A 26,519-nucleotide genomic window follows, 5' to 3' on the forward strand; every position below is an offset into this window, starting at 1 on the left:
TGACCACTGGAAAAACCATAGCCTTCACTAGACGGACCTCTGTTGGCAAAGTAATGTCTCTGCTTTTGAATATGCATATCTATTTTGAATATGAATATCTAGGTTGGTCATAACTTTCCTTCCAAGGAGTAAGTGTCTTTTAATTTCATGGCTGCAGTCACCATCTGCAGTGATTTTGGAGCCCCCCCCAAAGAAGTCTGACACTGTTTCCCCTGTTTCCCCATCTATTTCCCATGAAGTGATGGGACCAGATGCCATGATATTCGTTTTCTGAATGTTGAGCTTTAAACCAACTTTTTCAGTCTCCACTTTCACTTTCATCAAGAGGCTTTTGAGTTCCTCTTCACTTTCTGCCATAAGGGTGGTGTCATCTGCATATCTGAGGTTATTGATATTTCTCCCGGCAATCTTGATTCCAGCTTGTGCTTCTTCCAGCCCAGCGTTTCTCATGATGTACCCTGCATAGAAGTTAAATAAGCAGGGCAACAATATACAGCCTTGACATACTCCTTTTCCTATTTGGAACCAGTCTGTTGTTCCATGTCCAGTTCTAACTTTTGTTTCCTAACCTGCATATAGGTTTCTCAAGAGGCAGGTCAGGTGGTCTGGTATTCCCATCTCTTTCAGAATTCTCCACAGTTTATTGTGTTCCACACAGTCAAAGGCTTTGGCATAGTCAATAAAGCAGAAATAGATGTTTTTCTGGAACTCTCTTGCTTTTTCGATGATCCAGAGGATGTTGGCAATTTGATTTCTGCTTCCTCTGCCTTTTCTAAAACCAGTTTGAACATCAGGAAGTTCACGGTTCCCGTATTGCTGAAGCCTGGCTTGGAGAATTTTGAGCATTACTTTACTAGCATGTGAGATGAGTGCAATTGTGTGGTAGTTTGAGCATTCTGTGGCATTGCCTTTCTTTGGGATTGGAATGAAAACTGACCTTTTCCAGTCCTGTGGCCACTGCTGAGTTTTCCAAATGTGCTGGCATATTGAGTGTAGCACTTTCACAGCATCATCTTTGAGGATTTGAAATAGCTCAACTGCAATTCTTTCACCTCCACTAGCTTTGTTTGTAGTGATGCTTTCTAAAGCCCACTTGACTTCACATTCCAGGATGTCTGGCTCTAGGTGAGTGATCACACCATCCTGATTATCTTGGTCATGAAGATCTTTTTTGTACAGTTCTTCTGTGTATTCTTGCCATCTCTTCTTAATATCTTCTGCTTCTGTTAGGTCCATACCATTTCTGTCCTTTATTGAGCCCATCTTTGCATGAAATGTTCCCTTGGTATCTCTAATTTTCTTGAAGAGATCTCTAGTCTTCCCCATTCTGTTGTTTTCCTCTATTTCTTTGCATTGATCGCTGAAGAAGGCTTTCTTATCTCTTCTTGCTATTCTTTGGAACTCTGCATTCAGATGCTTATATCTTTCCTTTTCTCCTTTGCTTTTCGTTTCTCTTCTTTTCACAGCTATTTGTAAGGCCTCCCCAGACAGCCATTTTGCATTTTTGCATTTCTTTTCCATGGGGATGGTCTTGATCCCTATCTCCTGTACAATGTCACGAACCTCAGTCCATAGTTCATCAGGCACTCTATCTATCAGATCTAGGCCCTTAAATCTATTTCTCACTTCCACTGTATAATCATAAGGGATTTGATTTAGGTCATACCTGAATGATCTAGTGGTTTTCCCTACTTTCTTCAGTTTCAGTCTGAATTTGGCAATAAGGAGTTCATGATCTGACCCATAGTCAGCTCCTGGTCTTGTTTTTGTTGACTGTATAGAGCTTCTCCATCTTTGGCTGCAAAGAATATAATTAATCTGATTTCGGTGTTGACCATCTGGTGATGTCCATGTGTAGAGTCTTCTCTTGTGTTGTTGGAAGAGGGTGTTTGCTATAAACAGTGTGTCCTCTTGGTAAAACTCTGTTAGCCTTTGCCCTGCTTCATTCCGTATTCCAAGGCCAAATTTGCCTGTTACTCCAGGTGTTTCTTGACTTCCTACTTTGCATTCCAGTCCCCTGTAATGAAAAGGACATCTTTTTTGGGGTGTTAGTTCTAAAAGGTCTTGTAGGTCTCCATAGAACTGTTCAGCTTCTTCAGCATTACTGGTTGAGGCATAGACTTGGATTACTGTGATATTGAATGGTTTGCCTTGGAAACGAACAGAGATTGTTCTGTCATTTTTGAGATTGCACCCAAGTACTGCATTTCGGACTCTCTTGTTGACCATGATGGCTACTCCATTTCTTCTAAGGGATTCCTGCTCGCAGTAGTAGATATAATGGTCATCTGAGTTAAATTCACCCATTCCAGTCCTTTTTAGTTTGCTGATTCCTAGAAGGTCGACGTTCACTCTTGCCATCTCCCGTTTGACCACTTCCAATTTGCCTTGATTCATGGACGTGACATTCCAGGTTCCTATGCAATATTGCTCTTTACAGCATCAGACCTTGCTTCTTTCACCAGTCACATCCACAACTGGGTATTGTTTTTGCTTTGGCTCCATCCCTTCATTCTTTCTGGAGTTATTTCTCCACTGATCTCCAGTAGCATATTGGGCACCTACCGACCTGGGGAATTCCTCTTTCAGTATCCTATCATTTTGCCTTTTCATCCTGTTCATGGGGTTCTCAAGGCAGGAATACTGAAGTGGTTTGCCATTTCCTTCTCCAGTGGACCACATTCTGTCAGACCTCTCCACCATGCCCACCCGTCTTGGGTGGCCCCACAAGGCATGGCTTAGTTTCATTGAGTTAGACAAGGCTGTGGTCCTAGTGTGATTAGATTGACTACTTTTCTGTGATTATGGTTTCAGTGTGTCTGCCCTCTGATGCTCTCTTGCAACACCTACCGTCTTTCTTTGGTTTCTCTTACCTTGGACGTGGGGTATCTCTTCATGGATGCTCCAGCAAAGCGCAGCCACTGTTCCTTACCTTGGACGAGGGTTATCGCCTCACCGCTGCCCCTCCTGACCTTGAACGTGGAATAGCTCCTCTAGGCCCTCCGGCGCCCGCGCAGCCACTGCTCCTTGGACATGGGGTTGCTCCTCCCGGCCGCTGCCCCTGGCTTCGGGCGGGGGTAGCTCCACTCGGCTGTTCTGTGCTGTCGCAGCCTGGCACTCTCAGCCGCCGCCCCTGACCTCAGACACGGAGTAGCTCCTCTCAACATAGGTGGTAACTTAGGCAAATATCCCCATGGAGAAGAATTCTGTAGAAGTTCAATAAGACAGGCATTTGATAAGTATGGAAAGAACAATGTCTACGAGAGCAGCAGAATTGGCTGGTTACTGCTAGGTTGTACTGATGACCTACTGAAGGATAATGAGCGACCCCAGGCTGTTATCAAGCTATTAATACTGAAATGACAGCCAAAGGACCCCTGGGGATCTCACAGTTCAGTTTAATTCAGTTCAGTCGCTCAGTTGTGTCCGATTCTTTGCGACCCCATGGACTACGGCACGCAAGGCTTCCCTGTCCATCACCAACTCCCAGAGTTTACTCAAACTCATGTCCATTGAGTCGGTGATGCCATCCAACCATCTTATCTCTTTTCCTGCCTTCAATCTTTCCCAGCATCAGGGTCTTTTCCAGTGAGTCAGTTCTTTGAATCAGGTGGCCAGAAAAAGATACAACATCAGTCCTTCCAATGAATATTCAGAACTGATTCCCTTTAGGATGAACTGGTTGGATCTCCTTGCTGTCCAAGGGACTTTCAAGAGTCTTCTCCAACACCACAGGTCAAAAGCGTCAATTCTTTGGTGCTCAGCTTTCTTTATAGTCCAACTTTCATATCCATACATGACTACTGGAAAAACCATAGCTTTGACTACATGGACCTTTGTTGGCAAAGTAATGTCTCTGCTTTTTAATAAGCTGTCTAAGTTGGTCATAACTTTTCTTGCAAGGAGCAAGCATCTTTTAATTTCATGGCTGCAGTCACCATCTGCAGTGATTTTGGAACACAAAAAAATAAAGTGTCACTATTTCCACTGTTTCCCCATCTATTTGCCATGAAGTGATGGGAAGTTTTAAGCAAACTTTTTCACTCTTCTCTTTCACTTTCATCAAGAGGCTCTTTAGTTCTTCACTTTCTGCCATAAGGGTGGTGTCATCTGCATATCTGAGGTTTTTGATATTTCTCCCAGCAATCTTGATTCCAGCTTGTGTGTCATCCAGTGCAGCATTTCTCATGATGTACTGTGCAATAAGCAGGGTGACAATATACAGCCTTGATGGACTCCTTTCCCGATTTGGAACCAGTCTGTTGTTCAATGTCCAGTTCTAACTGTTGCTTCTTGACCTGCATACAGATTTCTTAGGAGGCAGGTCAGGTGGTCTGGTATTCCCCTCACTTTAAGAATTTTCCACAGTTTGTTGTGATCCACACCATCAAAGGCTTTGGCATAGTCAAAAAACAGAAGTAGATGTATTTCTGGAACTCTCTTGCTTTTTCGATGATCCAGAGGATTTTGGTAATTTGATCTCTGGTTCCTCTGCCTTTTCTAAATCCAGCTTGAACATCTGGAATTTCACAGTTCACTCTGTTGAACCCTGGCTTGGAAAATTTTGAGCATTTCTTTTCTTGCATGTGAGATGAGTCCAATTGTGCAGTAATTTGAACATTCTTTGGCATTGCCTTTCTTTAGGATTGGAATGAAAACTGACCTTTTCCAGTCCTGTGGCCACTGCTGAGTTTTCCAAATGTGCTGGCATATTGAGTGCAGCACTTTCACAGCATCATCTTTTAGGATTTGAAATATCTCAACTGGAATTCCATTACCTCCACTAACTCTTTCGTAGTGATGCTTCCTAAGGCCCACTTGACTTTGCATTCCAGGATGTCTAGCTCTAGGTGAGTGATCACACAATCATGATTATCTGGGTCATGAAGATCTGTTTTATATAATTCTTCTGTGTATTCTTGCCACCTCTTCTTAATATCTTCTGCTTCTGTCAGGTTCATGCCATTTCTGTCCTTTATTGAGCCCATCTTTACATGAAAAGTTCCTTTGGTATCTCTAATTTTCTTGAAGAGATCTTTAGTCTTTCCCATTCTATTGTTCTCCTCTGTTTCTTTGCGTTGATCACTGAGGAAAGCTTTCTTATGTTTCCTTGTTATTCTTTGGAACTCTGCATTTAAATGGGTATATCTTTCCTTTTCTCCTTTGCCTTTCACTTCTCTTTTTATCACAGCTATTTGTAAGGCCTCCTCAGACAGCCATTTTGCCTTTTTGCATTTCTTTTTCTTGGGGATGGTCTTGATCCCTGCCTCCTGTAAAATGTCACAAACCTTCGTCCATCGTTCTTCAGGCACTCTGTCTATCAGATCTAATCCCTTGACTCGATGTGTCACTTCTACTGTGTAGTCAAAAGGGATTTGATTTTGGTCATACCTGAATAGAATAGTCTAGTGGTTTTCCCTACCTGGTTCAATTTAAGTCTGAATTTGGCAATAAGCAGTTCATGATCTGAGCCACAGTCAGCTTGCAGTCTTGTTTTTGCTGACTGTATAGAGCTTCTCTCTCTTTTCATAGTTTCTGGATATATGCCCAGGAGTGGGGTTGCTGGTAGCTCTATTTTTAGTTGTTTAAGAAACCTTCATACCATTTTGCATAGTGGCTATACCAATTTACATTTCCACCAACAGTGTAGGAGGGTTTCCTCTTCTCCACATTCCCTCCAGTATTTATTACTTGTATACTTTTTGATGATGGCTATTCTGACTGGTGTGAAGTGATACCACATTATGGTTTTAATTTGCATATCTAATAATTAGCAAGGTTTAGTATCTTTTCATGTGCCTTTTGGCCATGCATATGTCTTCTTTGGAGAACTGTCTATGTATCTTTTTTGGAGAAATGTCTATTTAGTGTTTCTGTGCATTTTTTAATTGGGTTTGATTTTTTTTGATATTGGGTTACTGTTTGTATCTATTTTGGATACTATTGTCAGTTTAATTGTTTGCAGATATATTTTCCTATTCTGTATGTTGTCTTTTGTTAATGATTTCCTTTGCTATGCAAAAGCCTTTAATTTGTTTATTTTTGCTTTTATTTCTTTTGCCTTGGGAAACTGATCTAAGAAAATGCTGCTACAATTTATGTCTGAGAATATTTTGTTATCTCATCGGAGTTTTATGGTGTCATGGCAAACCATTTTATTTTTGCATGTGGTATGAGGAAGTGTTCTAATTTCCTTGATTTACATATGACTGTCCAACTTTTCCAACAACCACTTGCTGAAGAGACTGTCTTTTACTCATTGTATTTTCTTGTTTCCTTTGTTGTAGATTAATTGACCATAGGTGTGTGAGTTTATTTCTGGGCTGTTCTTTTCCATTGATCTATATGTCTGTTTTTGTACCAGTACCTGCTGTTTTGATTACTGTAGCTTTGTATTACTGTCTGAAGTCTGGAAAGATTTTGCCTCCACCTTTGTTCTTTTTCCACACAATCGTTTTGACACTTTGGGGTTATTTGTGGTTCCATATAAATTTTACTATTATTTATTCTAGTTCTGTGAGAAGTGTCATGGGTGTTTTGATAGGGATCACATTAAATTTGTATAGTATAGCTGTTTTAACAATATTAATTCTTACAATCCAAGAGCATGGGATATCCTCCTATTTCTTTGAATCATCTTCAGTTTCCTTTATCACTGTTTTATAGTTTTCTGCTTTCAGGTCTTTTGATTCCTTGGTTAAGTTTATTCCTCTTTTTTGTGTCCTTCACATTCCAATGTTAAAGTAATTCTGATCTGTATATACCAATTTAAAATAGCCTCAAATTTTATAAAGTAAAAATAGAACCATAAAAAATAACAAAAATCCATCCCAATAGTGGAGATTGCAACAAAACTTTAAAAGAAATCAGGGGAGAAGGAAGATTTAAACAGCAAAAGTAACAAGATTGTTGTAAAGTTCAAGAGGATATTTGGTTCTAAAAGAAAGACCTCTGGCCTTTAAGTAGGATGATAGATGAATAGACTGTAAGAAGGAAAATTAGATACACAATATGTGAAACAGACAACTAAAACTTAGAGTCTATGTGTTGGAAAGGTAAAATCTGAAGTTTGATAAAAAACCAGCAGGGGGCAGAAGATTCCAAATGGGATATTCTACTTCGACCTATTGTTAGAGCTGGAAGGCTTTATGAGGATTATCAAATAAAATACTCTTTATTATGAGAATGAACATACTGAGCACTAGGAAAGATATTACTTTCCAGAGTCATATGGATAGTATAAGTGTCAAAAGCAGGACTCAAATCCCTGTCTTGATTCATCTTTAATAGGCCATAAAAGGAAATACAGATGAAATTACCAATTTTTCAGTCTTGCTCTCCCGACAGTTATTTTTATTTTTCTTAAATGGTGCAAGGATTAATGGAACCTATGATTGATTCTACGTTGATTTTTAAAAATGATGGTTGGAAAAAAATGAGCTGGATTTGAGTTTCAATAGAAATACTTTTTTTGTATTTGAATGACTGTTGAATGCAGGAACCCCCTGAAGTCATAAGCAGATTTCTAAATCCTTAAGACTGTAGCATTCTCCGTCCCCTGACACACAGAGAATCTCTGCGTGTGCTTATGGCCCCATATGCTTTAGTAAGTAGTGTTTGTGACATTCAGGGAAGGAGTCATTGTCACTAGGTGCCTATCTGTTGTCATCCTCACCATAGTTAAGGGGATTTTTGCCTTTGCTTACAGCTGCAAAAAATAGATTATCAGCTTCTGAAAGCAGAAAACAAATAGAACAACAACAACAAAAAACAACCTGAGTTTTCAGGGGCAAAAGACAATGTGCTGGCCATACGAACCACAGAAAAGAGAGTACTAAAGGCAAATGTGCAGTATAAGAAATAAAGGAGAAATAGCCATAAAAAGAGAGGGAACTAAAAGGAGAATGAAAGACTGTTTGTTCAATTCCATATGGATAAATTTGGCAGCTTTTCTAAAAGAATTTACCAAAACTGAAGTTTTAAAATCTAAACAGATATCCATAGGAGAAGAAATAGAAAAAAATCATCAGATTGCTACCAACCCCAACAAATTACCCCCTTACATGGTTTCACAGGGCAATACTACTAAACCTTTAAAGGGCAGATAATTCTAATGCCTAGCAAGAGAACAACCTAGAAAGAAAAGAAGACTTCTAAATTCTTTTTGTTTAGCTAAAAAAAAAAAAAAAAAAGAAAACAGGAGAAAGATCTGACACAAAGAAAAATGAAAGGGCTATCTTGAAAAAAGTATTAATGCAAAAATTCTAAGTAAAATATTATCACTGTGATTTCAGCAGCAGTTTGATAGACTCATACACCATGACCACATGAGTTAGGGCATCAAGTAAATCATTTGGTTCAGTCTAGAGAGGGATCCTCAGAGAAGGCAATGGCACCCCACTCCAGTACTTTTGCCTAGAAAATCCCATGGATGGAGGAGCCTGGTAGGCTGCAGTCCATGGGGTCGCTAAGAGTCGGACACGACTGAGCGACTTCACTTTCACTTTTCACTTCCATGCATTGGAGAAGGAAATGGCAACCCACTCCAGTGTTCTTGCCTGGAGAATCCCAGGAACGGGGGAGCCTGGTGGGCTGCCGTCTATGGGGTCGCACAGAGTCAAACACGACTGAAGCGACTTAGCAGCAGCAGCAACAGCAGCAGAGAGGGATCCTAGAGAGGAAAATCATTTGCTTCTAACTCCATAGATGCTGAAAAGGCATCGGTCAAAATTCAACACCCATTATTGGTGCGGGGGAAAATGGAACATAGCATAATAACATACAGCCCAACATAACCTAGGCCCCAAAGCCAGCATCATGCTTAGTAGGGAGATATTTCTTCTTGTTACTGTTATTATTTTAGTCGCTAAGTCACGTCCAACTCTTTTGTGACCCCATGGACTATAGCCCTTCAGGCTCCTCTGTCCATGGGATTTTCCGGTCAAGAATACTGGAGCAGGTTGCCATTTCCTTCTTCAGGGGATCTTCCTAACCCAGGGATCAGACCCATGTCTCCTACATTGGTAGGCGGATTCTTTACCACTGAGCCACCTGGGAAGGACTGTAAATAAAGGAGGTTGCAGCAGCACTCTGCATGCATTATGAACACATTTCCAAAAAACTAAGTCAACACAAACTACTAGATATAAGGAATTTAGTAAAGGAGCAGATATAAACAAATCGATCTGGACAAAAAATTAATTCCATATTAAAATATATCTCTGTAACTGCTAATACCAGCATAGTGCTTGTCATGGGGCAAGGCACAGTTCTAAAGGTTTTACATGTATTAACTCTTACGATATTCACTACACTCCATGAGGTATATGCTGTTATGATCTCCATTTGGAAATAAGGAAATGGTATCAGAGAGATGCAGAATGATATTTTTTTGGTCATACAACTAGAACAGAATTATGCTTTTCTCCACAAGGGCCTTATTGATTCTTGATATGTAAAAGGAGGGGTGTGGGACCATTTACAGTAACAACAACAAAAAATACCTAAGCGTAAATTAAACCAAAAATGTGAAGTACTTATATGAAAACTATTTAAAATGCCCTTACTTCAGTTCAGTTCAGTCGCTCAGTCATGCCTGACTCTGCAACCTCATGGACTTCAGCACGCTAGGCTTTCCTGTTCATCACCAACTTCTAGAGCTTGCTCAAATGCATGTCCATTGAGTCGGTGATGCCATCCAACCATCTCATCCTCTGTCGTCCCCTTCTCCCGCCTTCAATCTTTCCCAGCATCACGGTCTTTTCCAGTGAGTCAGTTCTTCAAATCAGGTGGCTAAAGTCAGCTAAAGCATCAGTCCTTCCAGTGAATATTCAGGACTGATTCCCTTTAGGATGAACTGGTTGGATCTCCTTGCTGTCCAAGGGACTCTCAAGAGTCTTTTCCAACACCACAGTTCAAAAGCATCAATTCTTTGGTGCTCAGCTTTCTTTATCATCCAACTCTCACATCCATACATGACTACTGGAAAAACCATAGCTTTGACTAGATGGACCTTTGTTGGCAAAGTAATGTCTGCTTTTTAATATGCTGTCTATGTTTAATAAGGTTGATCATAGCTTTTCTTGCAAGGAGCAAGTGTCTTTTAATTTCATGGCTGCAGTCACCATCTGCAGTGATCTTGGAGCCCAAGAAAATAGTCTGCCACTATTTCCATTGTTTCCCCATCTATTTGCCATGAAGTGATGGTGTGGATGCTATGATCTTTGTTTTTTGAATATTGAGTTTTAAGCCAGTGCTTTTCACTCTCCTCTTTCACCTTCATCAAGAGGCTCTTTAGTTCCTCTTCGCTTTCTGCCATAAGGGTGGTGTTATCTGCATATCTGAGGTGGTTGATATTTCTCCTGGCAGTCTTGATTCCAGTTTGTGCTTCATCCAGCCTGGCATTTTTCGTGATGTACTCTGCATATAAGTTAAGTAAGCGAGGTGACAATATACAGCCTTGATGTACTCCTTTCCCAATTTGGAACCAGTCTGTTGTTCCATGTCCAGTTCTAACTGTTGCTTCTTGACCTTCATACAGATTTCTCAGGAGGCACATAAGGTGGTCAGGTGAAGAATTTTCCAGTTTGTTGTGATCCACACAGTCAAAGGCTTTGGCATAGTCAATAAATAAGAAATAGATGTTTTTCTGGAACTCGCTTGCTTTTTTAATGATCCATCCAGTGTTGGCAATTTGATCTCTGGTTCATCTGCCTTTTCTAAATCCAGCTTGAACATCTGGAAGTTCTTGGTTCAGGTACCATTGAAGCCTTGCTTGGAGAATTTTGAGCATTACTTTGCTGGTGTGTGAGATGAGTGCAATTGTGTGGTAGTTTGAGCATTCTTTGGCATTGCCTTTCTTTGGGATTGGAATGAAAACTGACCTTTTCCAGTCCTGTGGCCACTGCTGAGTTTCTCAGGTTTGCTGGCATATTGAGTGTAGCACTTTAATAGCATCATCTTTGAGGATTTGAAATAGCTCAACTGGAATTCCATCACCTCTGCTAGCTTTGTTCATAGAGATGCTTCCTAAGGCCCACTTGACTTTGCATTCTAGGATGTCTGGCTCTAGGTGAGTGATCACACCATCATGGTTATCTGGGTCATTAAGATCTTTTTAAAATGCCCTTAAAGAATGTAAAAGAAGACTAGAAACAGTGGAAAGGGCTATTATAGAAAATAAAAATTTCACTGGAAAAAAGAATGAATGGGAGATAAGGCACATGAAAATTCTAGGCTTAGGTCACTGTTTACTAGAAGGACTTGGGATATTAAGGGAGAATCCTTTTATACTTGTGAGAGATTTGAACACATTTATAGGTCAAGAGGAAGATATCAGTTCAGAAACGGAAATTAAAGATAAAGGAAATGGAAATAATTGAAGCAAAATCTGAAATGAGGGAGAAACTGGTGTGTGAAGGTTTCAAATATTTTTTCCATCGGCACAGGAGGAAAGGACTGGAGTAGATGCAGCTTTTGCGGGGAGAGGATGGACAAGGAGTTGTCGGATCTGATTTTAATTTCTTGCCTAAATGAAAGATGTGGCAAGATCTCTAGAGGGAAGTTGTGCAGAGTGGCAAAAAGAGATGAGAAAAGAAGTGGATCCAAGACATGTAAAGGGGTAGGGAATAATGAGCCTGAGGTAACTGGGATTATCTTGAGAGGCTCCATTGAACAGTTATGCCTTGTTCTCCTGCTGCTCTGATGGAAATGGGAAGATGGCATCCTGAAGGGGAGTTCTGTCGTTGGGGCCTTAAGGTTGTCAGTCCTGGAAAGACCATGGATGGAGTGAAGATGCTCAGACAAAATAGTTTAAGTGATAGATGGGGAAGAAAAGAAAACCGAAAAAGTTTAACAGCCAGAGGAAAGTGATGGGATCTGGGCATTAAATAAATTTTAAATCTCTTCTTTAGATCAGTGAATCCTAGGATGAAAGCTAAGGAATCAAGAGAACAGGAGGTTTTGAGCAGAGATAGAATTACTAAGATTTCAGAGCTGGAGTTCTTGCTGATAAGAAGTGTGGACATATATGGAGGTGGTTTGAATGAACTACAGGTTTCTAGAGTAGATGTCAAAAAAATCATAAAAGTTACCATGTTGACACTGAACTTTTCCACATGATTATAGAGAAAGATTGGAGAAGAACTGAGCTAGCTGATGTCCCCAGTGAATGGGGGAAACGGCTTGGAAGATATTAGGTGACACATGGAGAAGAAAAGCTGGTAGAGCTAGCCAGCTGAGTCATAAAGGAAGAGAGATTTGCATGGGGCTGAAGGAGAGAGTGGATGGGGAAGTGGGAATCAGGAGGAAGGTGTGTATTGCACGGTTTTTGAAAAGCTAAATCCAAAAGTTAAAAACTGGTGCAAGGTGGCTGGTACTCCTGGTACTAGAGTTGCCAGATTTAACAAATCCATATTATAGGACGTGAATAACTTTTTAGTATAAATCTGTCCCATTGCACAGAACATACTTAAACTAAAAAATTACTTGTTTATCTGAAATTCAGACTTAACAGGTTATCCTTTATTTTATCTGGCAACCCTACCTGGTGTACCTAACAGATACGAATTCAAAAACCCCTCAGAAAGACATTATCACAAAGTTTTCACCAGGAGGAAAAAACCCTGCTGAGGGATGACTCACAGGCAGCAGTCTGAAACCACACAAACTATCACAAACAAGAGTTGGCAGAAATGACAATCAGGACAGAGCCTCTGGAACTTCTTCAGTCACTGAGCCAATCCTCCTTGAAAACTGTCCTGAGTGCTGGGAATATACGTGGGGAACAAAAGAGACAAAAGTCATTTCCTTCATGGGATGTGATCTAGTGGGAGAGTCAGATAATAAGCAAGAAAATAAAACTGTGCTGGATTAGACAGAGACACGCGTCAAGGAGAAAAATGAAGCAGGAAAGGAGATAGAAAACGTGTTAGGGGAGCAATGTGCAGTTTTCTGACAGGGAGAGGAAAATGATAAGGGGCTTTTGCTGGAGTACAGACTCGATGGGGCTGAGAGAACAAACTGTGCCACGGTCCAGGGGAAGAGGTTTCCAGGGAGAGAAGAGCAAGTACAGAATACATCCCTGGCATGGGTGGGCGACAGCCAGGGGCTCCGCGTGGCTGGCCTGGGGTGAACAAGGTGGGGGATGAAGTCAGACAGGTGACAGCCTGATGCGGGGTGTCCTGTCCAACAGTAGTTATATCTGGCTTCTACATTTAAATAAATGAAAAGTCAACAAGATTAAAAAGATTTTTCTTCATTCACTCCAGCCACATGTGACTCTGGTGGTTACCCTACTGAGCAGCTCAGAGAATATTTCCGTTCTTGCAAAAGTTTCATTGGGCAGTGTTGATGGAGCCTTATAAAATCACTATACAGACTTTGTGGGTCTTACTCTCAATGAGATGAAGATAACAAAATAAAAGAGAATGTAAAATGAATAGGTTTCACATGATTAAAAGAAGGAATCAAAGCCAAAGAAATTACCAAGACACTGTAGAAAAGGGAAGACTTGAAAAAGAATCAGTAGACCCTCCAGAAATTTTAATGACATTGAAACCTCAATGATTAAATAGCAGATAGCAAAACTGGAAATTAGTAAACTGGAGTATAATATGTAATCTTATACAGTGCTTCATGTGGGTCAGGGAGAAGGCAATGGCACCCCACTCCAGTACTCTTGCCTGGAAAATCCCATGGATGGAGGAGCCTGGTGGGCTGCAGTGCATGGGGTCGCTGGGAGTTGGACACAACTGAGTGACTTCACTTTCACTTTTCACTTTCATGCATTGGAAAAGGAAATGGCAACCCACTCCAGTGTTCTTGCCTGGAGAATCCCAGGGACAGGGGAGCCTGGTGGGCTGCCGTCCATGGGGTCGCACAGAGTCAGACACGACTGAAGCGACTTAGCAGCAGCAGCAGCATGTGGGTCAGACAGTGCTCTGAAAGCTTAATTTAATACAACAGCTATAGGTAGGGGGAGAGTGTATTTTTTCCCCAGGTAACAAGCAAGGAAACAGGTGCAGAGAAGTTCTGGTTCCTTGCCCATCATGCACTCAACCACTATGCTATATTGTCTTTCAGGAATTTACCTGGAATGCAACAAGAACAATAAAGAGAAAATAAGAGGGAAGAAGAGACATGATGGAATGAGAATGCCCAGTGAGCCTCCACAGGAATCCCAGGAGTGAATAAAGAAAACAGCAGAGGCAAGTAGTATTGGAAAAGGGAGGCTGAGACTTTTTCATAGTTCATAAAGATGAATCCTGAGATTCTGGAAGCCCCAAGTGAATACAAATGAATTTATAGCAACCCCAAGTGGTGAAATTGCAGAATACCAAAAGCAGAGTGAAAACCTCTAGGGGAGTTTATTCCCAGAGCAGGGAGAGGCTGGGTGAGAGAACCATAGTTGGAGGTAAAATTGCAGAATACCAAAAGCCGAGTGAAAACCTCTAGGGGAGTTTATTCTCAGAGTAGGGAGAAGCTGGGTGAGAGAACCATAGTTGGAGGTGAAAGATCAGTAGCGGGCCATGAACACAGCAGTGTGGCTTTGAGAAGGGCACTACTAGGTGACTGGATGGGCTGGGTTTGGGGGCAGAGACCGCTAGGAGGACTCATTCAACCCTAGCTTCTCATCAGTGGGACTCAGCTTCTCCCAGGTCCTGGTGAGAGCCCAAGCTTGTGCTTTCTTTCAAGGAAGTACAGGGTGAGTGTGGCTCTCAGAACCTTAATAAATAGTTGGTGCGTAAACAAATGCGAGAAGCATTTTGAGAATAATGAGGCCAAGCTGGTGGCTACACTTGGATTGCTAAATTGATGTATATATGAAAGGCCTTGTGATGATGTTTTTGTGAAAGGCTATTCATGGTGATAAATATGATTTCAGTTTCTGCTAAGAATCTAAAGCAGTGCAAAACAAACGAGAAATCTCTAGCATCCTTTCTAGATGTTTTCTAGGCTGATTATAAATATGAGTTAGTGCATGTGTAAATCATAGATATAGAAGCCAGAGCAGCGTCAGCAACCTCTGTGGATGGCAGTCTTGTCTAAGCAGATATCTTTCTGCCACAACTGTAAGAAGTGACAGACTGCGATCTTTGCCTCCCAGTAGGATTTGATAACATAGGAAAAAAAACAGACAGTTGCCTTATCATAGGTGCTAATTTTGCAAAACGGAAAAGAAAAGCATAGTATTTTCCTGCCCTTATCCTGTAGTTTAGGCTTGGCTGTGTTGGGTGTATCAGACAGACTTTTCCACTGACCATCCTGGGCTACGCAGTGAGGCCATCCTGAGGAAGTGGTGTTCCAAAACAAAGTCCTGTCCTTGCTCTTTCTGTCATGATTGGATCATGTATACGGGAAAGAAATGGGATAGATGGATACTGCCCCACCGTAGAGAAGTGTGGGGTTTTTTGACTAGTATTTTAATGTTAAAAATACATGTAGCCCAAATGTCACAGTTCTTATCTATAAGCCTTGGAGGAAGGCACACTCATATCGTTTTTATGCATGAGGAAACTGAGGCTCAGGGTTAGGTAATGACGAACTGGATATACAGATGGGTCATGGGCAGACCATAAATAAAACAGAACTCTGGCTGGCCGCCTACAGCAATAAGCATAGGAAACCAACTCATTATCCATAGTAGCCAGTAGAGAGGCCAGCCTGCTGTAAGTCAGGCTTGTAGGAAGTTGGACCACTACTTCTGGAAACAATGCAGGAAGCCAAATTAAAATGCCTGAAACTGACCCCGGAGCGCTAGGACTTTATTAATAACTGACAGCTTCCCTCATTTCTGTCCCTATTTCCAACTTAGGACCAACCAGATGAAGCCACGTATGCTCTTCCCATTGTACCGCTTGCCCTTGTCTGGAGGCTGAGCCTCCAGTGCCTTCAGTAGGCCAGCAAGCAGGATACCAATGAGAGACAGGTATGTACATTGGTTTGGCATAGTTTATTACAATTAGTATGCATAGAAAACCATGTAAACTCACAAGGTAAATGGTTTGTCCTCCATAGTAACCACAGATAGTCTGCTGTGACCTTCCAGCACCTCAGTATCACAGAAAGTGTCATACAACTAGTATTATACATTTTTAGGGAAAGAATTTTTTGGTCCACATTTTCTATTAAAACAAAAACATACACTTTCCTCTTTGACAAAAGAGGTTAAATTCGCACCCCGCCCGCGTCCCCCGCCCACAGTGAACTTACAAAGCAAACTCAGATAAAACCACCGGACAATGCGGTATAGCTGAAGTCAGGGCCAATCTGGAATTATAGACACCTACTTAAGGGAAAATTTTTTCTTACAAAATTAGCGTTTTCCAGCCATCTCAGTAGAAAAAGCCCTATGTAGATTTGGCTTCAGTCACTTTTAACAAGAACACACTTCAAATAACTTTTTTGTGTTTCAAATAGTACAGTGTGCTGTTTCCGAGTCATGAAAAGTGTGGGCGTCTGACCTCAGCAATATTTTTCATGTGAGGTACAAAAGCATCTGACACAGTAATTTAGAGCGTAATTGCTGTGCCACCTTCACTCTGTTGAGAGAGCAGTTTTGGTTGCTCTAAGTCTGGGCATTTGGCTTCGCAGACAGTTTGAAAAGGCAGATTTGCATGTGAAAGCGAATTATCTGCCAGGCCCGAGGTGAACAAGAAGCTACGTGTCAGGAAGGCCAGCTGCTCAGAGGGCCAAGTCCTGCAGGCTGAGGGAAAGGAGGTCCCCTGCAAGCCACAGAGACCTGGTCCTTGCACCCCTTGACAGGCCACTGCGCATGCCCACCTGAAGTGGGGTCTAAGGAAGCAGCAGCTGCCGAGGTGCCAGTGTTTTGTTTGTTCTTTTTAATCTACAATAGTAATTGCAAACAACCACCCTGGTGTGCTTTTCATGCTTCAAGTAATTTCATTCCTTCCAGGAGAAGAATGTTAACAATGCTTTCAGTTTTCCATATCAAAGGAAAGGAAATGAGCCATAATAACAACAAGATTAAGTTTAAACAGACCTGCTGCTAACACAGTATCAGATAAAATATATTTAAAAAGTGAACATAACTATTATATGTTTTTGCAACAGCTGCATTCTCCCACTTAACCTCCCTGCAGAACGAAAATCTGCTAAAGCAAACTTAAGTTACTCTAATTCTTGTTAAATACAACTCTGTACAGATTGCACATTTTTACATCGAAGCAGCTCAGTATCACAGTTAGAGAAATGAAAACGCCATCCGAAAAATGTTCATTTTTTGAGCCCACAAAACCCAACAGACGCTGGCCCTCAGGGTCAGAACAAAACCAGCTGCACAATTCTGTAAACAGTGTGGAAGGGGTGCTCCTCGCAGGATCCTGGTCCACTGCGCACACACGAACGCGCACACACCACACTCACACGCACACTCTCCCGAGCGCATCGGCTTCCAGGGCGGCGCGCAGCCTGGCGCTCAGTACCGCAGCAGCAGTTTCGTTCACAGTGTGTGTGTTCACAGAAGAGCGGTCATGGCCGTCGGGTTGAGGGGTCTGAGGCAGTCTCGGGGGGCCAAGTAGGCAGCGCTGCTCGCGGGGCTGACCTGGGGCTTCGGATGGTCGGGAGGGGCGCACCCCGCGCCTAAGCCGCCGCCCTTGGGCTGGTCGTAGCCCGGCTCCGCCGGCGCGGGGCTCGGCGGCCGCTGGTAGCCGGCAGCTGGGGAGAAGGCACCAGAGGAGAGGGAGTGCTTGTGCGCCGGCCGGGGCCCCGGCACGCGGTAGCCGCTCCGCGCGGAGAAGGTGTGTGCGCGGGCCAGGTGCCGCTCCACGATGGGCGTGGCGTACTCGGGCTCGGGATTGGTCAAGGGCAGCGCGTACTCGTGGCGGCCGGCCGGCAGGGGGCAGTCGTAGTGGCCGCCGGCCTCGGTACCCGGCCCCGCCGCGTCCGCCTCGGTGTCCATCGGCCGGAAAGTGGAGCCCTTCCTGGTGACCGTCTCGGTGCCAATCATGAGAGGCTGCTGGTAATCTGAAACCCAAAGAGTAGACTTTTGGTACTCCAGCCACACCCCGGCTGTCCGCAGAGGGAGTGCTCTGCCCGGTCCCTGACGTGTACCCGGCGGAAGAAAAAGACAGGGATGTAAGCAGCACAGATAGCACGCCTGGAGAGGCGGAGATTACCTCTAACCACACCTAGGGGTATGAGGGAACATCTTCATGGAGCTCTTAAACTGGCTCTTGAAAGGCTAAATTTTGGAGTTGAAAATAATACTGTCAGGAAAGGGAAAAGTGATTGAACAACCTATTAAACAACCATGAACAAAGAGTGTGGTGTGACCAGAGTATAGGAGATGTGGAGAAATTTAATAGAAAGCAAAGACCAGAGTGATAGGTTGGGAGTTAATGACAACTGGTAATGGTGATCATGGGCTTCCCAGGTGGCGCTCGTGGTAAAAAACCTGCCTGCCAATGCAGGAGACATAAGAGACGCGGGTTCGATCCCTGGGTCAGGAAGATCCCCTGAAGAAGGGAATGGCTACACACTCCAGTAATGCCTGGAGAATCCCACGGACAGAGGAGCCTGGCTACAGTCCATGAGGTGAGAAAGAGCACACAACTGAGCGACTAAACAACAACAATGATAATCATAGAGCTCACATTTATTGAGTCCTTTCTTGGCTCCAGGCACTATTCTATAACATTAATATATCAATTAGTTAAATCCTCTGGAAAAAAAATGGCAACCCACTCCAGTATTCTTGCCTGGAGAATCCCATGGACGGAGGAGCTTGGTGGGCTACAGTCCACGGGTCGCAAAGAGTAGGACACGACTGAGCGACTTCACTTTGCTCATAGTACTTTTACAAATGGAAAACTGAAGCAGAGAGAAATTTAAGTAATTTTTCCAGGATCACACAGGTAGCAGCTAGTGGAGCAAGAATGCAAACACATGCCCCAGGTTCGAGTTGTTACCTATACCCTAGATCGTGGTGGGCAGTGAGTGCCCTGCCAGGGAGTTTGTCTTAATTGTGTAGAAACCTATGGAGATTCTAAATAAGTGACTGGCAATGAGAGGTAACCCTGGAAAGAGACAGAAGAGGGAAAGATAAAAGTAAAAAGAGAAATGAAACCCAAAAAGTCATCAATTAGGGGACTAGCAGCAGCTTTGGAAGGAAGACACTTTGGGGACAGGTATCAGAAAAATACGGCCTCCTTCGTAGCTCAGTTGGTAAAGAATCTGCCTGCAATGCAGGAGAGCTGGGTTGGATTCCTGGGTCAGGAAGATCCCCTGGAGAAAGAAATGGCAACCCACTCCTATATTCTCACCTGGAGAATCCCATGGATAGAGGAGCCTGACAGGCTACAGTCCATGGGATCACAAGAGTCGGACATGACTTAGCGACTAAACCACCACCATCAGAAGAATTGGTCACCAACAATGTAAGTAGGGTAAGAGGAAAGAGGATGCTTCCCAGATGTTAAGCCCTGAAAAACGGGATGCACAGATGGAAGCCACTTAGAAAAGGAGTTCCTGGAGCATATGGGTTAGTAAATGATTGTGGTGGGACTTCCCTGGTGATCCAGTGATTAAGACTCTGCATTTCCAATGCAGGGGTTCAATCCCTGGTAAGGGAAAGAAGATCCCATGTGCCATAGGGCATGGCCAAAAAGTTTTTTAAAAATTAAAACAATTTTTTCCATTTCTTTTTAAAATTTCACCTACTATTTATACTGTATTTTATAAAACTATTGGTCCTTGATGGATTAGACATTTTGAAAAACCAAACAATAGATCCTTCTTCATAAATCCAGTGACTCCACAATGGCTTGTCAAAACCCTGAGGCCATTCTAACAGATTGCCTCATCTTCTTCTTCCTCTTTCTTCAGGGCAGGAGCTATGCTGAATTCATCTTTCTAGTCCCTCTTTTTTTCTAGTGCCTTAATCAAAACCTTAGTAACAAAAATAGATGAAGTAAGGGCATCCAAATTTCAGCGGTACTTCAGGACCATGGCTCTGGGTGTCAGAGGCCCTGCAGGTGTAAGAGTCTAGGCTAAATGGGGCTTCGGGGAAATATTTCAGTGTTAGTTTGTGACTCTTTACAGAGCACAGAGAGAAAATGTCACACGTTACTGATTCACCAGATCCTGTCTAAACAAAAGATTTTAGTCGTGCTTCTCTTCCTGGCCTCCCCTCTCCCGTAAGCAGCACCTTATAGCAGGGTCACAGAGACTTGGTCCCTACCTGCTATATCACTGGTGATGAGATCCAACTTTTGTGTCATATCCTTTTCATTATCGTAGCTGATGGTAAACTCAGCTGACTGATGCCTGGCAAAGGGATACTTGATCTGCTTCCAACAGTCTGGAATAAAGATAACACGAAACACATATCTCAGGAGTATAACACAGTTACTCCACAACAGGTTCCTGCTAAAGTCAGAGGTCAGGCTGCCTTTGCCAGCTGACTGTGGCACACGCACGACCCCTCTCTCCAGGTGTGTGGCAGAAACATGCCGAGGCCACTGCAACAGCAGCACGTGCCACCCAAACCGCGCTTTCCACCGGGCCTGCAAAATGCACTTGTGCACCCATCAGCCCCCGGATTATCCCCAGTGTAGACCACCCGGGCATGAACTTTCCTCATCTGAGCTGACAGGGCACTTGTGACCTTGAAGAGTCCACACAGCTGGCGGTTCAGAGCCTTTGAAGGTGGCACCCTAAGGTGGCCTTGAGATTCTCAGGGGTCCTGCCTGCTGCCCTCTCTCTGGACCACAGCTGATTCACTGCAGGGCATCCCGTGTCCTAAGGAGTCTCTGAAACCTGCGAGACCCAGTCCTTCCCCCGATTTCCCAGAATAAGAAACACAAGGCCTGAAGGTACTGGGGGTGCTGTCTTCTCCTTGATGACAGGCAGTGTGGTGACTCAAACTCCAGTTGCCAAAAAAAATAATTTTGACAAATGATGGGATGATGTGAACAAAGGTAAAAGTAAACTGGCTATGAAGATTCTGAATTAAGAGATAGGATACAATATATTCTTTCCTGTTAGATTTGCTAACTTAAAGCTATTAAATCTTATTTCTTTAACCATGTGTGGGTTTTCGTGTCCTCAAAGACAGAATAAAACTGTAATAGTTTTTTCAACCAACCTGTTTTCTGAGTCTTAGATGATCCATAAGGATTTCCTTTCTTCTTCTTCCTATTAAAACAAAAAAATCCCACTGAAAATATTTCTAAATGATAGGTACTGCTCATGAAATAATACTTGATACTTTCTCCCTCTCTCCAACTTGTTTTAAAAATATAAGTTAACATTTTATCTTGGAAGAAGTGATGCTGCTTTCTACACATGAACATATGAAGAGCAGTCAACTTTTGTAATTGTTGACATAATTAGAATAAAAATTTTAAACGTGAAGTCACATACTTTCTAAGGACTGCAAAGATTCCCACTCCAGCAGCCAGCACGAAGAAGAGCACCAGTAGGATAACAATAGTTGTGATGTTTAATCCTGAAAAGGGGGAAAACCACCACATTACAACAGAAATGAAGAGCGACCAAATCCCATGATCTAAAACTGAACACTGATTTGAAAAGTCCTCACTGGTTTAACATAAGGGGAAAAAGAATACACGCTAGACATGTAATGATACTGGAAACCAAAAAGAGAGGGCTCAAAATCCCAGCTGAAGTTTAGGAAAATAAAATTGATCTTTTTTTCCTCCCGCAAAGGCACTTTCCAGTGTTTCTTGGGATTAACATTTACTCTGAGTTTGTTGCCTGGATCATATCAGACTAAAAATCAAAATGGTTGGGGAGGTTTACAGCTGGCCTTATTCAGGCAGGTAGATGATGTAAGCACAGTGCAGAACTCTCAGCGTGGCTCAGGTAAGCATTTCCCCAAGACGGGGGCAGGTTTGGACCTGTAGGGTTAACAGAAGCCCAGGGAAGCAGACCTTTGGAACTGTGGACTGAAGGGAAATGCAGCCCAACATCAGACCATGTCTTCCCACAACTGTCTGTCTAAGGAAGAAGGTCACTTAACAGCCACTGAAGACCCCCAGCTTGTAGAAACTATGAAAACTAAAGGAGAAATGTTTCTTCTTAACCCTTCATTTTTTCTGTGTTCGCTGGGAAGAAAATAAAGGAATGATCAGGAGTGGAAATGTGTAGTTCATGAAACGGAGGACAGGGAACTTAGAAGGGAACAATATTTATGTAAATTAGTATTGTTATTTATAGGAGTGGGAATTTGGGAAAAATCTAACAGTTCAAACATCCAGTAACGGGGGAATGGTTAACTATGTTAACTAAATATGTTAATTAAATATGTCCATATGAAGAAACACTATAAAGATATTAGTAACTGTGTTTTTCAACTATTTAATAGCATTGGAAAATGCTCAAAATACAATGTCAAATGAAAAATATATGCTACAGAACAAAATATGTGCTATGCTGCCGTTTTGTTTTGAAGTTACAAAAATATAATTGAATACACAGTGGAATATGGTGACCATGGATGCTGATTTATGGATGATTTTTATTTTCTTATATATATCTCTCTCTCAAATCTACCAAATTGTATAAAATATGCAAATTATTTTACATTCTGAAAAAATAAATGTATTTTTAATGTTTATTATTTTAAGTTGTCAGTGGGTCTCAGAGGACTCTAATGTACTTTTTTATGGTTATTAGAGTGTTCCATGGCATGAATGTGCTATTGGTATTTTTTTCCTACAAAAGATTTACATAGTGTTTGAAGGGCACATACTTTCGTTTCCAGTCTGTTTCTACTTACAGCATCGCAATGAAAAGTGTGGATACATATTATCTTATGCATATGCAGATACCTCTGAACCATCTGCCTCCAGACACTTATATGACAGAGGAAAAAAGAATGTTGTCGAAGCTACTGTATTATTGGCTGGAATACCAGTTATGTTCCTTAAGAAACCATAAAACGATCCCTGCCATACCTTTGGGCATTTCTTCAGAGGGGATGGGTTTTGAGATTGTCTTATCTTCTCCTTTCGTTGAACCAACAGTATTCACACTTGTTTTGTGCCACACCAGTGAGTCATTACCTAAGTGAGAAGAGATGTTGGAGAAACCACACTGGTAACAGCAGTTTGTGAAAGGAGGGGACCAGAATTCAGTAACTCCATCACTCACCTTGGGTCCTGCTTGGTGCAACCTGGCAGCCAAGGAGCTCCACTTTCAAGGCTATCCGCTGGTGCCACGTCTGGGGGATGACGCGCACGTATCTGGCCACAATGGGAGGGATGAAATTGTTCCTCACAGGGTCCCGAAAATTAGAGTTGCCCTGAAACACCTGTAGGAACAAGTAACTTTTACCTGAAGATTCTATTAGTTTCTAGGTCTTGATCAACCCACTCACACCTGGTGATACGAAATCAAAGCCAGGATTCTATGTCCGTTGCATTTGTATAGACATGCCTGATAGTGAAAATACAAGGCTTTGCACTCAAAGGCTAAGTAATTGCATGTGGTGCTTTGCATCTGTTTTCTGGAAACACTAATGAAAATATCTGGAGGCCCGCTCTCCAGCTCAGTTCCTCCCTCCAGAGTGTCTCTTACCTTTTCTTCATTATTCACAATTCCTTTATAGGTCTTCCACTTGGAGTTGTTGTTTCTGAAGTTCATTACAAAACTCTTTACATAGAAGTCGAAATCTGACTGTGTGGATCCTGTGGTCCTAATTCCTTGTTAAGAAAATATTATTTATGGGTTAGTTTTAAAAATATGTTATACATAACTTGCTTTCTTATTTTCAGGTTTCTTTTCCTTTCCTCCCCTCCCCCATCTGAAATTTCAAATCATTTTTCAGGCCTGCTTTTCTTATCTGCATCTAGAAACGTGATGACAGATGAGTTTTCACACTGACAACATGCCCTAAAAAGGTTTCCGCAAAGAGATACCAGCTCTCTTATCCACACACTGTATACCCTCCACATGGGTTCTTCTCACCGAGACAAGGTGAAGATTTGTTACTTTTAAACAAAACATGATATTTTGAGATGGGGACACCCATGCAAATTCAGAACAATTTCAATGGCAAGTCATCTTGTTTCATGAAATTGCAGTTGTGTCCATACCTGTTATTTTCTTTTTCTCTCCCAAATCTATCCTCAGCCACTCTCTCTGTTTGTGATTCTTGCTCCTGTCCCCTGAAGCCCATGACGGGCCTTGGTCCTGAAGTCGGGCTTGGCCAGGAGACCAGCGGACCTGATCTCCAGTCTCATTGATCCACTCCCAAGAAGAAGAAGCTCTGATTTGCCTGTCAGGTTCCAAAGTCAAGGATCCACTGCAGCCTAGGATAAAGGGCAGGAAAAGATTTCAGATATGGAAGCAAAATGAAAGCAAAAAAAACCCACCCCATTTCACCTAGAATGATTCAGTTGATTTACTTCCATTCTGATACTGAATCAACTGTTTAATTACTAGTTTTTAATGATCCAGAGTTCCATTTGACTTGTTGGTCCTGTGGCGTCTTGAAATTGTTGCTGTTTTTTTTACAGAATTTATATCCCCTAAAAGTGATATCTCTCTGTCCCCACTGTAGATTTTCCTCTCTATCCTCCTAAATTCACCCTAATTTCAATGAAGTGCAAGGTGTCTTAAAAGCTTAATGCTGAGGTTCTTCTCAGTTGATTAGAAGGGGGACTTCCTGCTCTGTACCCTTGAAGCACAGGTACAGCAGGTGCTCAAAGATCAGTTCACCATACCCAACATCACCCCCAGGCGCTTAACTAGAGCAATGCCCAAGACAATGCAGAGGCAGCAGATGAAAGGCCAGCCCTCTTCCTGGAAAGAGAAGACAAGTTTACAGTGTTCTCCCCAAATATCTTATATGAGGGAGACTATTTCCCCAGGATAAGTTCCATGATAGAGGGGCTAAAAAAAGCCTTTATACTATATATTCATTTTCAATAACTTGATCACAAATACAAGTTGTACTTACTCAAAAGCTTTTTCTGTTAAAAATTGACAAAGGAATTTATCTTAAATGTCATTTTAAATTTTCATTCTTTTTGGCAAAAGTTTGAGAGATTATAAAGAAAAATATTTTCTTCCTAGTGCTAACGGTTTATTCTCTGATGTATTTTTAAGTCACAGCATATTGGTGCTACATAGCCTGAGGGGAAACAAAAATAATCCTTGAAACTATCTCATCTGAGGGGTATGGAAGAATAAACTACCCCTGAAGATTTTTAAATTATCAAATTCTTAAGGAAAGCATGATCCTTACCATTGGAGGTAAACAGAAATCGCTTGTCTGACAGGGAACCACTGAAATAATAAACACAAAGATGAGGAGGTGAGTTGCTTAACCGGATCTTAATGACTGGAACAGCACTACAGCATGGGGCTCAGAGCCTTCCCACACCGCAAGGTGTCCTCAGAGCACCTGGCAAGGCCACTCTTTCTCCATCACTGGTATTTATTTCATAGACCAAGAAACTCAGGCCCTTTGAAGGTAAGCAACTTCCCTAAATTCATACACGTGGCAAGTGGCCAGGACTCTTGAGGCACTGCTTGTGAATAAAAATTCCGTGCTGTTTCCATCACGCCACACTGTACTGGGAAGGAAATGTACACATATACGGTCTCTAGAACACCCTGAAATCCCAGGTAATGAGTCTGTGGTGACGGAGGCAGAAAGGATGCCTGCTCTAGACATGCCCTTTGCTTCAGCAGGCACCCCCACAGCGCCCCACTATCAACCGTCAAGGACCACTGAGACATGAAGACACCTGCTCACTTTTAGAAGAATGAGCATGTTATCTGCTGCCTTTGCCACAGACTTCACTCCTTCCCTGAGTGGCCCTTCTCAGCCTGAGGGACCTCCTCAGCCTGGTCTCTCCAGTCACACTCCAACTTCCTGCAGCAAAGACACCAAGCCATGAAGCAGTTCCTGCCTCTGGATAACAAGGTGCAGCTGGAGAGAACTCAGAGCGCCTCACTGACAGGTCCTGCACCTGGCCCCCTCTGCTGCTGGACAGTCCTGCACAGCTGGTGTTGACCCTTGGGGCTCTGGGCCCCCCAGTTCTATGACTTCTATTACTCTCCTGGCGAACTTATCAAATCAGCCTTGCTCTGCAGTTGTGTCCTGCAGAGAAGAGGTTCCTAAGGCCTACCATCACATTTTTCTTTTTGTAAATCCCTCAACTCAATGCTGTGACAGTACAGAGAATGAATAGAAAACTTGAAATTCTCAAGATTCATCTTATATGCATCATACTTTATGTATTAGATACTAGAGGTAAACAAAAAAGGTAGATATCACTGTCATGTTCAATTAGTTTACAATCGGAGTACTGCTTACAATTTTAAATGTTTTGACTCAGTTACTATGGCAGTAAAGGACAAAGAGTACTGAAATGTGAAATCCACAGAGGACCCAAAAATAGTCTGGACAAGAGTATTAGCGCATTCACATCAAAGGTTTTGATTTTTGTTTTTTTTTTCTTAAGTAACAGGTTTTTCTTTCATATTCTTTGTCCACTCTCAGGAAGAGACTCTGTAAGCCTTGG

General features: G+C 42.3%; 1 protein-coding gene across 6 annotated transcripts in view; it reads right to left on the reverse strand.

Annotated features, from left to right (window-relative positions):
- Positions 1-15,937: 15,937 nt before the first annotated feature.
- DCBLD1 (discoidin, CUB and LCCL domain containing 1) overlaps positions 15,938-26,519 on the reverse strand; it is a 76,080-nt gene continuing 65,498 nt past the window's right edge. For 5 of the 6 annotated variants that reach the window (XM_055535086.1, XM_055535088.1, XM_055535085.1 and 2 more), the window contains 9 exons: positions 25,235-25,275; positions 24,081-24,296; positions 23,563-23,687; positions 23,137-23,296; positions 22,941-23,048; positions 21,385-21,469; positions 21,107-21,156; positions 20,201-20,320; positions 15,938-17,985 (listed from right to left, as the gene is read on the reverse strand). In XM_055535086.1, coding sequence (XP_055391061.1) covers positions 17,477-17,985; positions 20,201-20,320; positions 21,107-21,156; positions 21,385-21,469; positions 22,941-23,048; positions 23,137-23,296; positions 23,563-23,687; positions 24,081-24,296; positions 25,235-25,275 — 1,414 coding nt within the window. In that variant the 3' untranslated portion in view covers positions 15,938-17,476. Of the gene's footprint in view, positions 17,986-18,549; positions 18,832-20,200; positions 20,321-21,106; positions 21,157-21,384; positions 21,470-22,940; positions 23,049-23,136; positions 23,297-23,562; positions 23,688-24,080; positions 24,297-25,234; positions 25,276-26,519 lie in introns of those variants that run through there. The other variant, XM_055535089.1, reaches the window with a different exon arrangement.

Source organism: Bubalus kerabau, chromosome 9, assembly GCF_029407905.1.
Source record: "Bubalus kerabau isolate K-KA32 ecotype Philippines breed swamp buffalo chromosome 9, PCC_UOA_SB_1v2, whole genome shotgun sequence".
In the NCBI taxonomy this organism is placed as follows: Eukaryota; Metazoa; Chordata; class Mammalia; order Artiodactyla; family Bovidae; genus Bubalus; species Bubalus kerabau.